The sequence below is a fragment of the Oncorhynchus nerka genome, linkage group LG25, assembly GCF_034236695.1.
Source record: "Oncorhynchus nerka isolate Pitt River linkage group LG25, Oner_Uvic_2.0, whole genome shotgun sequence".
NCBI lineage: Eukaryota > Metazoa > Chordata > Actinopteri > Salmoniformes > Salmonidae > Oncorhynchus > Oncorhynchus nerka.
The window spans coordinates 45,853,875-45,868,428 of NC_088420.1; the positions used below are offsets into that span (position 1 = coordinate 45,853,875).

The 14,554-nt window shown below is 41.7% G+C and overlaps 1 protein-coding gene across 1 annotated transcript in view; it reads left to right on the plus strand.

Moving 5' to 3' along the window:
• Positions 1-14,554, plus strand: part of LOC115109574 (SLIT-ROBO Rho GTPase-activating protein 1-like) — a 164,279-nt gene that overhangs the window by 71,941 nt on the left and 77,784 nt on the right. The window contains 2 exon segments of the mRNA XM_029634604.2: positions 33-195; positions 12,629-12,691. Of these exon segments, the coding sequence (XP_029490464.2) occupies positions 33-195; positions 12,629-12,691 (226 nt within the window).

The following is a 14,554-nucleotide window of genomic DNA, read 5'->3' on the forward strand; positions in this document are numbered from 1 at the left end:
CCCAGTTGATTGATTGCTGTGTCCCCCTATAGGAAGGACCAGAACCTGCTTTCACCGGTCAACTGCTGGTACCTGCTGCTGAACCAGGTGAGGAGGGAGAGCAAGGACCACGCCACCCTCAGTGACATCTACCTGAACAACGTCATCATGCGCTTCATGCAGATCAGCGAGGACTCCACACGCTTGCTCAAAAAGGTAAGCTCTTCTGTAGAGGTAAGAGGTCAGACCAGGTGAGATCCCACTGATCTGACGGAAGTAGTTTCTTGTCTTGAAATGAACAGGGAGAACTCTGGTACCTCGTTATATTGGATAAATCCTTGGCACATTCACATAGTCAGGAGAAAACTCTGGGCCCTGCTGCTAATGATACGTCTATCATCATACAGCCTTAAAGCGGCGATCGGCAGTTAAAATGATAACAAAGCACTCCCTGCTCCTGTTTTGGTAAAAAGCTGAGGGGCTGGAGAAATGTAACCCCTCTCAAATTCATGGGCAGAGCTATGGGTGCACTGACTGATAAAACTGTAATTTTTGTATTATGGATTATCTATGTTTTGAGGCTATATAGTGTTTGTTTACATTGGCTTTGTTTACAGAAGTTGGAGTAAAAAAGTTAATATTTTGGGTTCTCATGGAGTGTGACAGTTGAACTAAGCTCATGAGGCATTTGTAAGTTATATTCTTCAAGAATCAATAGATATATATCATTAATTAATAAGTCCAACAATACATGTAGCAGCTGCTGATTGCCCCTTAAGTAAACCAGGCACTGGACTGCACTCAGATGTGATGTTTGGCTGGATGTAGGTTTAACATGTTACATTACAAGTTGTTTGATGACATCTTGATAGCAGTTCAATTATTGGGTTGTGGTTTAGTTCTGTGAATCTCTATGCTGAGAGAGAGAAGAACCCTCTTCCTACACAGCCTTGATCATAAGACTAAACGCCCTATCTAACCCTCCCATCCGAAGTCGGTCGCCTCGTGACCGAAACCATGTTAATGCTGCTGCCGCCTGTTTCACTCGGACCACTCCCTGACAGATTATGAGCTCTCCTATGCACTAGGAGTCACATGAACTGACCACAGTCCCGAAAATTACAAACCAGAGCCTGTTTCAGTGGGGTGCTTAGCGTCAACGTTTTTGGCTTTTTTTCTCTCTTTCGCTGCGGGGTCTTTAGATCCGTCTGCTAGATGGAGACAGAAAAAATAGTTATTTTATTCATCTTAAAGTCATTATTGTCTCTTGATGTTGGTGGTTTCATCTGGCTTGTACAGAGGAGTGGTCTGCTCTGCACCCCACCCCAATCTTCTGCTCGAACAACTGCAACACACACAAAGTTAAGGCAGTAATTTCCCTTTGATAGCAGTTCGAGGCTCCTGGTTTACTAATGGGCCAGATGTGAAGCTGGAGCGAAGTGGTTTGTCAGATGTTTCTTTCTCCCCCCCGACTCAATCCACATTACTGATGTTTAAAATGACAGACTACTAAACTCATCAATGTGTTCCCAATGATATGTATTCATTTTTAGGCATTTCAATCAAGACTTTTTAATGTTTGAAGTTTAGTTCATAGCATCCCTCATATAAAGAGGTTTGCATTGACATTGCACACAGTTCATTTTCCCCTCATGTACCAACTCTCCTTATTGCTCTACCAATTAGTTGTTGGTTGGTCTTGTGCACAACAGGAAATGACCTGCACTTACAGTAAGTCGTGTGTGTGTGTGTGTGTGTGTGTGTGTGTGTGTGTGTGTGTGTGTGTGTGTGTGTGTGCGTCCTCTGGCTTGTATAGTGACGTTTGGCAGCCGGGGGCCAAATCAAATGCCATCCCCCTCGTGGGGTGCAGTCTGTCACAGGGGAGCAGAGACACCCCTGCCCTCTAATTAGTACATCCCATTGTCTTTGATCTCCGCCAAGCTCCAGTAATGATAGACAAACACCAGGGGAGGCCCCCCAGTTACAACAGTCAGTACTGGTCGTCTTGTTTTAACACGAGACAGATGCTGTTTTGTCATCCTGACATCAAAGAGCAGTGTTTTTTTATATTTCCAAATTCTTATGTTTTCTAACTTTTTTAAAGTTATGAGTTGAATTAGTACAGGACCTTAAATGACATATCCTATCAGGCTTCAGCATGGTGGACCTTTTGAAAATAGTCCGTTGATTTGTGTTCATGCCTTCGGCAGTAGTTGTTTTATTTATGAGTAGTACTGTGGACAAATGGGTCTGAGCTCTGTGCTGCGGGCGCTCTCATGTTTTAGCGTCATTATTGAAAGTCACAGCTTACCTCCAATTGTGTCTAGGAAGGAATACCTAGGATAGGATAAAGTAATCCCTCTCACACCCCCCTTAAAAGATTTAGATGCACTACTGTTCCACTGGATGTCTTAAGGTGAATGCACCAATTTGTAAGTCGCTCTGGATAAGAGCGTCTGCTAAATAACTTAAATGTAAATGTAAATGTCTTTGTTCGATGCCGAAACCTCTAAATACGAGTCTTGTCACGCAGTCCATTGATTGGTCGGGCAGGTCTTATCACATGTATTCTCTTCATCCTTCATACAACTGGTTCTTTGTTTTTTACTCAGTCATATTTTATTTATGGAGGTCACATTCTGGTGGAACTGAGATCCCAGGGCTTGAAAGCCTGTATGGCGGAAGGAAGGTATTCGTTCATCTAGTTCCTACATTGCAAATTGATTCACTACAGTGGTAGGTAGGTAGGTAGGAAGGAGGGTGAGGGAAACATGAAACAGCACCAGGTACTACTAAATTGGTCTTGGCATTTGATCAAGCGGAGTGCAATGTGTTTTTAGAGCTTGACAGTTTACCGCCTGGCTTGGTGGAGTCCATTACTAGACTACCTTCCTGGGCTGCTTCTGTATAGTACAATCAGGTCAACAATTATTGGCACCCTTGATAAAGATGAGAAAAAAAGACTGCATACAATAAATACAAATACTGAGCTGTATATATATTGTATATATATTGTATGCAGAAAAAAAGAAGAGTTTAAAAATACTAATTTAAGAAAATTGCCCAGTACCTGCACGTTTTAGCCAAGAACCTGGTTGCTTCTGCCAGGAGGCTGAAACTTGACTTTTTAGTATAAGAAGTGGATCTTATACTAAAGTGGATCTTTCAGCAAGACACAAAAAATACATGTTTTATTGTCACATACACCAGAGAGGTGCAGTGAAATGTGTTGTTTTACAGGGTCAGCAATTGTAGTACGGCACCCCTGGAGCAAATTAAGGTTAAGTGCCTTGCTCAAGGGTAAAATCTCCAGTTAATTTACCAAGAATTTAACATTTTGCAATGGCCATCTCTCCTGTGGTTTGAATTGAAGGGCAGTCTATAAGCACAGACAAAGAAAATCAAGGATCTGGAAAGACACTGCATGGAGGCATGGTCTAAGATCTCTCCCAATGTGTTCTCCAATCAATATAAAACATTTAACAAAAATGCTCAGTGCCATTATCCGTTTGAAGGGGTATTGAAAACAGGTGTGCCAATAATTTTGACGCATTCTTTTTAAGAAAAATAATCATTACTTGATAAACAATCTATTTTCTTTGAGCAATTGTACTAGTATGAAATAATAACTTTTTGTCTGGGTGGTGGTGGGGGGGGGCATACAATATAGCTCAGTATTTGTATTTATTTTATACTGTCTTTTTTGCTCATCTTTAAGGGTGGCAATCATTTTTGAGCTGACTGTGTAGGAGCCAATATGATTTGTGTCGACTCTCACTAGAGTTCTGCCATATGGAGCAGTCATGCCCCTGGTGCGCTACCCACCAGACATGGACCCTAGGAGCCAATATGGTCCCTCTCTGCAGACATGGACCCTGACGGTCCCTCTCTGGGGCCTGACTGTGTGGAGCCAATATGATGCCCTTTACCCACCAGACATGGACCCTAGGAGTACGGTCCCTCTCTGGGGCCTGTGTTGAGCCAATATGATTTGTCGACGCTGAGCTCTGGAGGCAGACAGAGTTCTGCCATATGGAGCAGACATGGACCCTAGGAGTACGGTCCCTCTCTGGGGCCTGACTGTGTTTATGATTTGTGTCGACTCTCACTAGAGTTCTGCCATATGGAGCAGACATGGACCCTAGGAGTACGGTCCCTCTCTGGGGCCTGACTGTGTTGGAGCCAATATGATTTGTGTCGACTCTCACTAGAGTTCTGCCATATGGAGCAGTCATGCCCCTGGTGCGCTACCCACCAGACATGGACCCTAGGAGTACGGTCCCTCTCTGGGGCCTGATTGATGTTGCCAATATGAGGCGTTCTGCCATATGAATTCCATGCTCCCCCACGCCCCTCTCTGGGGCCTGATTGATGTTGGAGTGTGAATTCCATTCGTGGCAGATTCTCTCCCAGCCTTCTCTCTCAGATGTGGTTAGCGTCACTCACAAACAGTACACTTAAAGGGGAAGCCTATTTGTGCTAGTCCTCTAATAAACTTAACAACAGTAAACATGTCGTCCCCCACAAATTATGCAGCGCCTAACTTGGTCCAATCAGTGTAATTTTGTAAATGCCGGATCTCTATGGCAAGACGCATCATTCAACTAAGTTTCGTAAAAATGGGGAAAGTGCTTTCTGAGATATCACGTGTGGCTAACTTACAAAAGTAAGTTTGACTGAACGTACGGATGAATAGTCCCCTCCCCGATTTAATCGTGGGGGACAATTATCCGTATTGGAAAATCCCCAGTTGGCATTCCCCTTTTAAAGGCCTAGTGCAGTCAAAACGTGATGTTCATGTGTTTTATATACACTACCGTTCAAAGGTTTGGGGTCACTTAGAAATGTCCTTGTTTTTGAAAGAAATGCAAAGAAATTTGTCAGAAATATAGTGTAGACATTGTTAATGTAGTAGATGACTATTGTAGCTGGAAATGCCTGATTTAAAAAATATATATATATTTTTATATGGAATCTCTACATAGGTGTACAGAAACCCATTATCAGCAACCATCACTCCAGTGTTCCAATGGCACGTTGTTAGCTAATCCAAGTTTATCATTTTAAAAGGCTGATTAATCATTAGAAAACCCTTTTGGAATTATGTTACCACAGCTGAAAACTGTTGTACTGATTAAAGAATCAATAAAACTGGCCTTCTTTAGACTAGTTGAGTATCTGGAGCATCAGCATTTGTGGGTTCGATTACAGGTTCAAAATGGCCAGAAACAAATACATTTCTTCTGAAACTCGTCAGTCTATTCTTGTTCTGAGAAATTAAGTCCATTCCATGTGAGAAATTGCCAAGAAACTGAAGATCTCATACAACGCTGTGCACTACTCCCTTGACAAAACAGCACAAACTAGCCAATAAAAAGAAAAGATTAAGATGAGCAAAAGAACAGACACTGGACAGAGGAAGATTAGAAAAAAGTGTTATGGACAGACAAATCTTAGTTTGAGGTCTTTGGATCACAAAGAAGAACATTTGTGAGACGCAGAAAAAAATGAAAAGATGCTGGAGGAGTGCTTGACACCATTTGTCAAGCATGGGGGAGGCAGTGTGATGGTCTGGGGTTGCTTTGGTGATGGTAAAGTGGGAGATTTGTACAGGGTAAAGGGGATCTTGAAGAAGGAAGGCTATCACTTCCATTTTTCAAAGTCATGCCAAAACCCTGTGGATGGTGCTTAATTGGAGCCAATTTCCTCCTCAACAGGACAATGACCCAAAGCACAGCTCCAAACTATGCAATACCTATTTAGGGAAGAAGCAGTCAGCTGGTATTCTGTCTATAATGGAGTGGCCAGTCACTGGATGTCAACCCTATTGAGCTGTTGTGGGAGCAGCTTGACTGTATGGTACGTAAAAAGTGCCAATCAAACCAATCCAGCTTGGGGAGGTACTTCAGGAAGCATGGGGTGAAATATCTTCAGATTACCTCAACAAATTGACTAGAATGTCAAAGGTCTGCAAGGCTGTAATTGCTGCAAATGGAGGATTCTTTGACAAAAGCAAAGGACACAATTATTTAAATTAAAAATCATTATAACCTTGTCAACACCTTGACTATATTTTGTAACTCATTTCATGTATACTTTCATGTAAAACAAGGAAATGTCTAAGTGACACAACTTTTGAACAGTTATGTGTATTTCCACACTGAGGTGGGAATAATACTGAAATTGTGAAAATGCTGATAATGCACTTTTAATGTAAGAGCTGTTTGAAAAGGCTGCCTGAAATTTCAGCGTGTTTTGATGGGATGGAGTTTTGGCCTGCATGGTGACATCACCAGGCGGTGTAAGTTAATCGATCAATAACAAGTTTCAAACCTCTCTGCCAATAGCAGCTAGTTTTTAGTTTACTGCTCAATCCCATTAGGCTCGCTCAGTTAGGCCCCTCACTCAGACCACACCAAGACAGTCCTTGATATTTGGATGTAAACTGCTGCATTGGTCTTTCAATTAAGAGAGAGCATGGCCTCTTAAAGAGGCTGTGAATTTTTGCAGCTTTTTGTTAAAAATCGCACAAAATTTCAACGTCCTGCTACTCATGCCAGGAATATAGTATATGCATATGATTAGTGTGTGTCGATAGACAACACTCTGAAGTTTCTAAACCTGGTTAAATCATGTCTGTGACTATAACAGAACGTGTGTAGGAGGCAAAATCCCAAGGAAAACTGTTCACAAAAAACACACAAAAAATATCCCTCCGCCAGTCTCTGTATTGTCTATGGCAAGGGAAAATAGATAGCGTTTACAGTTCCTACAGCTTCCACACGATGTCGCCAGTCTTGGCAATTGGGTTGAAGTTTATCCTTGGTGAAATGAGAAATAGGCACTTCCTGTCATCGAGTACACCGGAGGAAGTTATGAAAGGGAGAATATGGACCATGATTTCAAGACTTGCTGCTATTGAATACAGATTGTCCCGTGATCGATTATTAACGTTTACTAATACCTAAAGTTGGATTACAAAAGTAGTTTGAAGTGTTTTGTCAAAGTTTATAGGCAACTTTTTTAATTTAAAAAAATGACGTTGCGTTTTGGAAAGCAGTTTTTTCCTGGATCAGACAGGCTTCATAAATGGACATTTTGGGTATACATGGACGGATTTAATCGAAAAAAAGACCCAATTGTGATGTTTATGGGACATATAGGAGTGCCAACAAAGAAGCTCGTCAAAGGTAATGAATGTTTTATATTTTATTTCTGTGTTTTGTGTAGCGCCGGCTATGCTAATTATTTTGTTTACGTCCCCTTCAGGTATTTCGGGGTGTTGCATGCTATCAGATAATAGCTTCTCATGCTTTCGCCGAAAAGCATTTTAAAAATCTGACTTGTTGGCTAGATTCACAACGAGTGTAGCTTTAATTCAGTACCCTGCATGTGTGTTTTAATGAACGTTTGAGTTTTAACGAGTGCTATTAGCATTTAGCGTATTGCATTTGCATTTCCAGATGGCTAGATGGCACGCCTGCGTGTCGGGTGGGCTTAAGAGGTTAAAGGCACGGTCAACTTAGTGTATGTAAACTTCTGACCCACTGGAATTGTGAAACAGTTATAATTATATGTGAATTATAATTGAAATAATCTGTCTGTAAACAATTGTTAGAAAAATGACTTGTGTCATGCACAAAGTCAATGTCCTAACCGACTTGCCAAAACTAGAAATGTGTGGACTGGTTGAAAAATGAGTTCTAATGACTCCAACCTAAGTGTATGTAAACTTCCGACTTCAATTGTAAGTTAAGTCTCCTGTGCATTTGATAGTTGTAGTAAACTGAGCAAGTTAGTGTTAGCTAGTGCAGTAATAACCACATGGTGCAGTAATACCCACAAGGATGGATGGAGTTACAACTCATTTGTGGCCCAAAAATGAGAAGCAAGCTTTAAAGTCGGAATGGTTTGTCAGGTTGAATCGACAGACCTCTATTTCCTACCGACCTACCGGTACATCAAGAGTGTCAGCAGTGATGGAGATAAAATTGGTGTCGATGTGGATTTACCTCAAAACGCTATTCTATTAGCTAGCCGACTCTCCCTCTAAAAGGCCTTGCTCTTCTTTGACTTTGGTAGCCAACTCAGCAGTCAATCGGTAAGTCTCCGCTCTAGACTAGTTATCTGGCTTCCTACTTAACTATGTCGACAGTGGTGGTCGGCTAGCTAAGCTAGTTAGTTATTTTAACCTGCTAGCTAGCCTAGCCAGCTAACTTTACAGGTAAAATGATTTGATAACTGGTAGATGAAGTTAAGTATTTCCAAAACTTTGGTTTACTTTTAATGTAGCTGCACGCTAGGTGTGGATAACTGACTGACTCACGCAGAGCTAACCTAATGTTAGCAGGCTAGCAACATTGCAATGTATAAATTCAAATTAAACCAAATCATTTGCGCTCATGACTACTTGTTTCAATACAATTTTCAGCCAACTTACAAGCAAATACAATAAATTCATAATGTATTTGCTTGTAAGTTGGCTGAAAATTGTATTGAAACAAGTAGTCATAAGCACAAATGATTTGGTTTAATTTGACGTTATACATTGCAATGTTGCTAGCCAACTAGCCTGCTAACATTACGTTAGCTCTGCGTGAGTCGGACAGTTTAATTTGAAGTTATACATTTGAAGTTATTTCTGCTGCAGTTTACAATGGGGAATAATAGACTGGCTTCGCAGGTCCTCCATATTAAGTCACATCCCGCAAATGTTTTTTTCCGGCATGACTTCGACATTCTTCAGAATTCTCATCAGTTTTAAATAAAAACTCGAAAAATGTAAAAGTGAGGTGCAACTTTGCATTGAGACTTTTGATGTTTATTCTAATGCAAATTCATATGTTACATGTGGTTATGTTTATTCTACCTACCTTTATTAAACAGCTTGGAAAATTCCAGAAAATGATGTCATGGCTTTAGAAGCTTCTAATAGGTTAATTGACATCATTTGAGTCAATTGGAGGTGTACCTGTGGATGTATTTCAAGGCCTACCTTCAAATTTAGTGCCTCTTTGCTTGTCATCATGGGGAAATCAAAAGAAATCAGCCAAGACCTCAGAAAAAATTGTCGACCTCCACAAGTCTGATTCATCCCTGGGAGCAATTTCCAAACACCTGAAGTTACCACGTTCATCTGTACAAACAATAGTACGCAAGTATAAACACCATGGGACCATGCGCTGTCATACTGCCCAGGAAGGAGATGCGTTCTGTCTCCTAGAGTTAAACATACTTTGGTGTAAAAAGTGCAAATCAATCCCAGAACAACAGCATAGGACCTTGTGAAGATGCTGGAGGAAACGGGTACAAAAGTATCTATATCCACAGTAAAAAGAGTTCTATATCTACATAACCTGAAAGGCCGCTCAGCAAGGAAGAAGCCACTGCTACAAAACTGCCATAAAAACTGCACATGGGGACAAATATCATACTTTTTGGAGAAATGTCCTCTGGTCTGATGAAACAAATATAGAACGGTTTGGCCATAATGACCATCGTTATGTTTGGAGGAAAAAGGGGGAGGCTTGCAAGCCGAAGAACACCATCCCAACCGTGAAGCACGGGGGTGGCAGCATCATGTTGTGGAGGTGCTTTGTTGCAGGAGGAACTGGTGCACTTCACAAAATAGATGGCATCATGAGGATGGAAAATTATGTGGATATATTGAAGCAACATCTCAAGACATCAGCCAGGAAGTTAAAGCTTGGTCACAAATGTGTCTGACCACACTGTGTTACTTTGACTAAAAACTCATGCTTCCTACCCTTTTAAATTGAATCATAACATTGGTGGGCATCATTGCAAAACGTACAGGCCAAGAGTGATTACGGCTCCAAGGCACATTTTTTACAGTTATAATGAATCATTAAAGGATAGATTTAAATTTACATAATGGGTTCCAGGTGGAAAATGGGGGAGTGTCATGCTTTTTCAAATTCTGTGAAATTGAAAAATAATTTTCAAGCATTTAGGGAGGGTTTAGGTAAAAATATATTTTTGGGAGGGCTATCCATTTTTATTTCTAAGAGGTCCGATTTGATCCTTTTAACCCTTATTATAATTAACGTTCACTCCCAAAGTGAATGGTTTGTACTTCAGATGTTCTTCTCTGATTTACTGTGTCTTCAGTGACCAGTGGAGTGGCTGAGGTGGCTGCTTCCTGTCAGAGGCCCTGCCCAGGTCACATAATTGGGGCATCTGCAGAGCCAGGAAATGGATGAGCTGTCGGAGCTGTGCCCAAGCTCTCCTGAGAGGCCTTTTCATTGACCACTGGACTGCTTCCCAGTTCTCTCAATAGGAAAGGGCTAACAAGTGTTAGATCTAACAAGTTGACTGAGGTCCTCTTCTCTGAACGGAGGCTTCTAATGGCTCTTCCCTGGGGAGAAAGTGCGAGTAATTTCAGCAAAGATCTCACTTTGCAACCCAATTCAGCTGTTGGTAATGTTCATGAATACAGTTATGGAGAAGTCTACGTTGTTCATTCTGGGCCGAGTATAGCGCTTTAATGTTGCATTAAAGCGCTATTCTCGGCCCAGAATGAACAACATAGACTTGTACATTTATTTAGATTTGCAGCCTGCTTCACAAACTTGGGCAAGAGGAACGATCTCGCCAGTCCATAACCTACCACAGGAGGTTGGTGGCACCTTAATTGGGGAGGACAGACTCGTGGGAACGGCTGGAGCGGATTAAGCGGAAAGGTATCAAATACACCAAACACGTTTCCATGTGTTTGATTCCATTCACTGCGTTAAAGCGATTATTATGAGCCGCCCTCCCTTCAGCAGCCTCAGCAACCTACCTGGCCCAAAACTCAGTGCCCCAGCCAGCCTATAGATCCTGTCCTCCGTTCTCTAAATGTGCGTGAGAGCACCCTAGCTTAAGCTTCGGTGACTTAGTTCTATTTATACAGGGCTAAGTCTATTTGTCCGGTGCCTGTGTGAATAGGTAAGTAAAACAGAGAGCTGGCTGAGTAGGTGGAGGTGAGGGCCAGGACAGGAGGTGTTGACTAGACTAGGTCAGCCCGAGGAGACTGGCTGATTACTTACACATGCACACACACAAACGCACAAACGACGAGAACTAATCCTCTCTGGTTTACGCCCACATGTCTGGACTGGCACTACCCTTTCTACCGGAGTCAGTCAGTCAGCAGGATTTAGAGTATAGCTCTTTTTGGGATGGACCTGTGTTTATTTGTGTACTAACTTCCTCCTTCAAACAATCAAATTATGATCTGACTAAGAGCACACCTTTCACCCTAATCATGGCTTTGTTGCAGGTCTTTTGGTGCTTCAGCCAACTCCCCTGTTATGTTGTGTTCGTTGTCACGCCAAACATGTATGGCATGACAACAAGCATCAAAGAGGTGTTGGATAATGCATATTATTTAGTTCTGGCGGCCAGGTTAGAGATTCACTACTTCGACCTGTGGAATTCAGTGGTCAGTAATTTCTATTGGAGTATCATTGACTGTATCTGCAGTTGCCAACTAGGATGTGTACGGATCCACCTGGATCAGTGAGGTTGGTGACCTCAGCAGAGACACTTCCTCATTGGTCACACCCACAGGAAACCACAGATGTGTATTACAAGGCTGTATGAAACCCCATGTGAACTACAGTAACCCTGGACAGGACCTCTCCTATCAGATATGTGCTTCTCTCAAATGACACACACTGTTATTGTACAAATGTGTGCCTTTGAAATGCAACTACTGGCGCCCAGTATGATTCAGATGTATAGTGAGAATCAAGTTAAAATCCACCCAACTTTATTTACGGCACAGCGTTTGGGTGTTTGGTGCATTGAAAGATCTGTCCTCTCTGTTAACCCAGTTTGACTGACTGTTAAGGTGGGCACAGAGGTTGCCTATAAGAGTCGTTGTAAGCTCTGTGATAGAGACTACTACCCCTACTAACTCCAGATCAGTTCTAAGCCCCTTCTCTCCCTCAATTTGGATAGTGGTGGTGGGATAGACCAAATTGTCACTGCCCTCTGAGGCCCCGTTGCTGGGAAAGGCCTCAACAATAAGATTAGGGTCCAGATAAGTGGGTTAGTGGGAGACTTTAAGTGCAGTGGAAGACTGTGTGATAACACCCAGGTAATACATCCGTTGAAAGGGATATCCAAATGCTTTGTCAAACCTTATTATATATCGCATAAACCCACCCCATGACTTGTATGTTACATAGTGAAAAAATAGGTGGCATGCGTAGTAAAAGTACCTTTAACCCAGGGGTTTGAAACTCATTTTGCCCGGGGGCCATATTCTATTTTCACCAGGCCACATCTGGTCTGCAGACCGCCGGTTTGAGACCCCTGCTTTAACCATGCATGAGTCACACAACTGTTATTTCCCTGTATTGAAAATCTCAGAATTATCAATTGTGGGCTCATGTCTGATGGCATTGAGTGAATCTTGTGTCATGGGATGGCTGATTGAATTGATTCATTTGAGATCACTCACACTATGCAGACAGCGGACTCTATGGGCAACTGTGTCTCTGTTTGATATCCTCGTTCCAGCTCTATGCCCTACTGTACTCCTGACACTGCTTGTTTGTTCCATGTATGAATATGTTACTGTACTGCAGAGTCGACAGATGTCTCACATTGAACATGTTCTTTGTTTTCTCTTTTTCAGAGTAAGGAGATAACGTTTCAGCTCCAGGAAGACTTGATGAAGGTCCTCAACGAGCTCTACACTGTAAGTTGTCATTTAATTTCCTGGTTCCTGTTTTGCTGTATCACTGTACTGTAAAAATAGTGTATCAAGAGTTGGGAACAACTCTCAGCCTGAATGATAAATCATGATTCGGGTGTTAAGGCGGGCCTCAGATCAGAGTCTACCTGGTCTGGCCTTAAAGTAGCTGCATACCAACTCTTATGGTCATTGTTACAAACAGATCTGGGACCAGCCTATGTGGATAATTCCACTTCAGGTCTCTGACCTTGGGGGAGAGCGGGGTGCTTAAACCACTAATCGAAAGTTAATTCAGTAGCTTTAATTGCTGCCATCAGGCCTGGAATAGTGGCAGCTGAGATTCATGTTCCCCAGGTGGCCCTGAAGACCCTGACGTTCTAATACTTCCTCAGGTAGAAGGGGATGGCTTTAGTGGTCTATATGTTCTTGGCATCTTCCCTTTTGTATGACCTGTTGCGTGTAGGGGGCAGTATTTTGATTTTTGGATGAAAACGTACCTGAATTTAACTGCCTATTTCTCAGGCCCAGAATCTTGAATATGCATATAATTGTGAGATTATGATAGAAAACACTCTAAAGTTTCCAAAACTGTCAAAATATTGTCTGTGAGTATAACAGAACTGATATTGCAGGCGAAAACCTGAGGAAAATTCAACCAGGAAGTGGCCTCTATTTTGAAAGCTCCATGTTCCATTGAATGCCTTCCCTCCATTTAAATGGATATCAACCAGATTCATTTTCCTATGGCTTCCCCATGTTGTGAACAGTCTTTAGACATAGTTTCGGGCTTTTATTTTGAAGAATGAGCGAGAAAGATCACATTGCGTCAGTGTATAGCTGGGTGTCCCCAGAATTTTGCTTGCGCAACAGTTTGGAGCAGCCATTGTGTCCCTCTCTCCTATTGACCAAGCTAAAGTCCCGGTTGATATATTATTGATTAAATATTGAAAAAACAACCTGACGATTGATTATAAAAAAAACGTTTGACATGTTTCTGTGGACATTACGGATACTATTTGGAATTTTCGTCTGCGATGTGACCGCCTGTGGATTTCTGAACATAACGCGCCAAACAAATGGAGGTATTTTGGATATAAAAATAATCTTTATGGAACAAAAGGAACATTTATTGTGTAACTGGGAGTCTTGTGAGTGCTAGCATCTGAAGATCATCAAAGGTAAGCGATTTAATTTATTGCTTTTCTAACTTTCGTGACCAATCTACTTGGCAGCTAGCTGTTTGTAATATTTTGTCTACTGAGAGAGATGTTCTTACATAAACGCTTGGAAAGCTTTCGCCGAAAAGCTTTATTGAAATCTGACACGGCAGGTGGATTAACAACAAGCTAAGCTGTGTTTTGCTATATTGCACTTGTGATTTCATGAAAATTAAATATCTTTAGTAATTTAATTTGAATTTGGCGCACTGCAATCCAGCTGATGTTGACGTAAATGATCCTGCTAACGGGATGGGTGCATCAAGAAGATAACCCACTCACATATATTGTGTGACATGTAGTTTATGTACTTTCCCATTAATCTGGTGACCATGCTATCTGCATTGTTAGACTTTCTAACCCTTTGGAGGATGATTTTGTTGAACCGGCACTGCCGGCTCAAGGCATAACCGACATAGGCAGTCAGGTTCCAGGTAGATCAGGTATATAAAACACATTTCTACAGATTTATTTAAATTAAATGTTCGATTAGACATGAAATAATGTTAAATGCAGACAGAAAAGAAAGAAATCATAACTCTGTATTTTTTTATATTTTTTTACATCAGCAGTGTTTATGAGGGAGGTAAGGGATGGTCCCTGGAGAAGATAAGAGAGAGGTTGGGGTTTGGGGTGGTGTCATGACCAC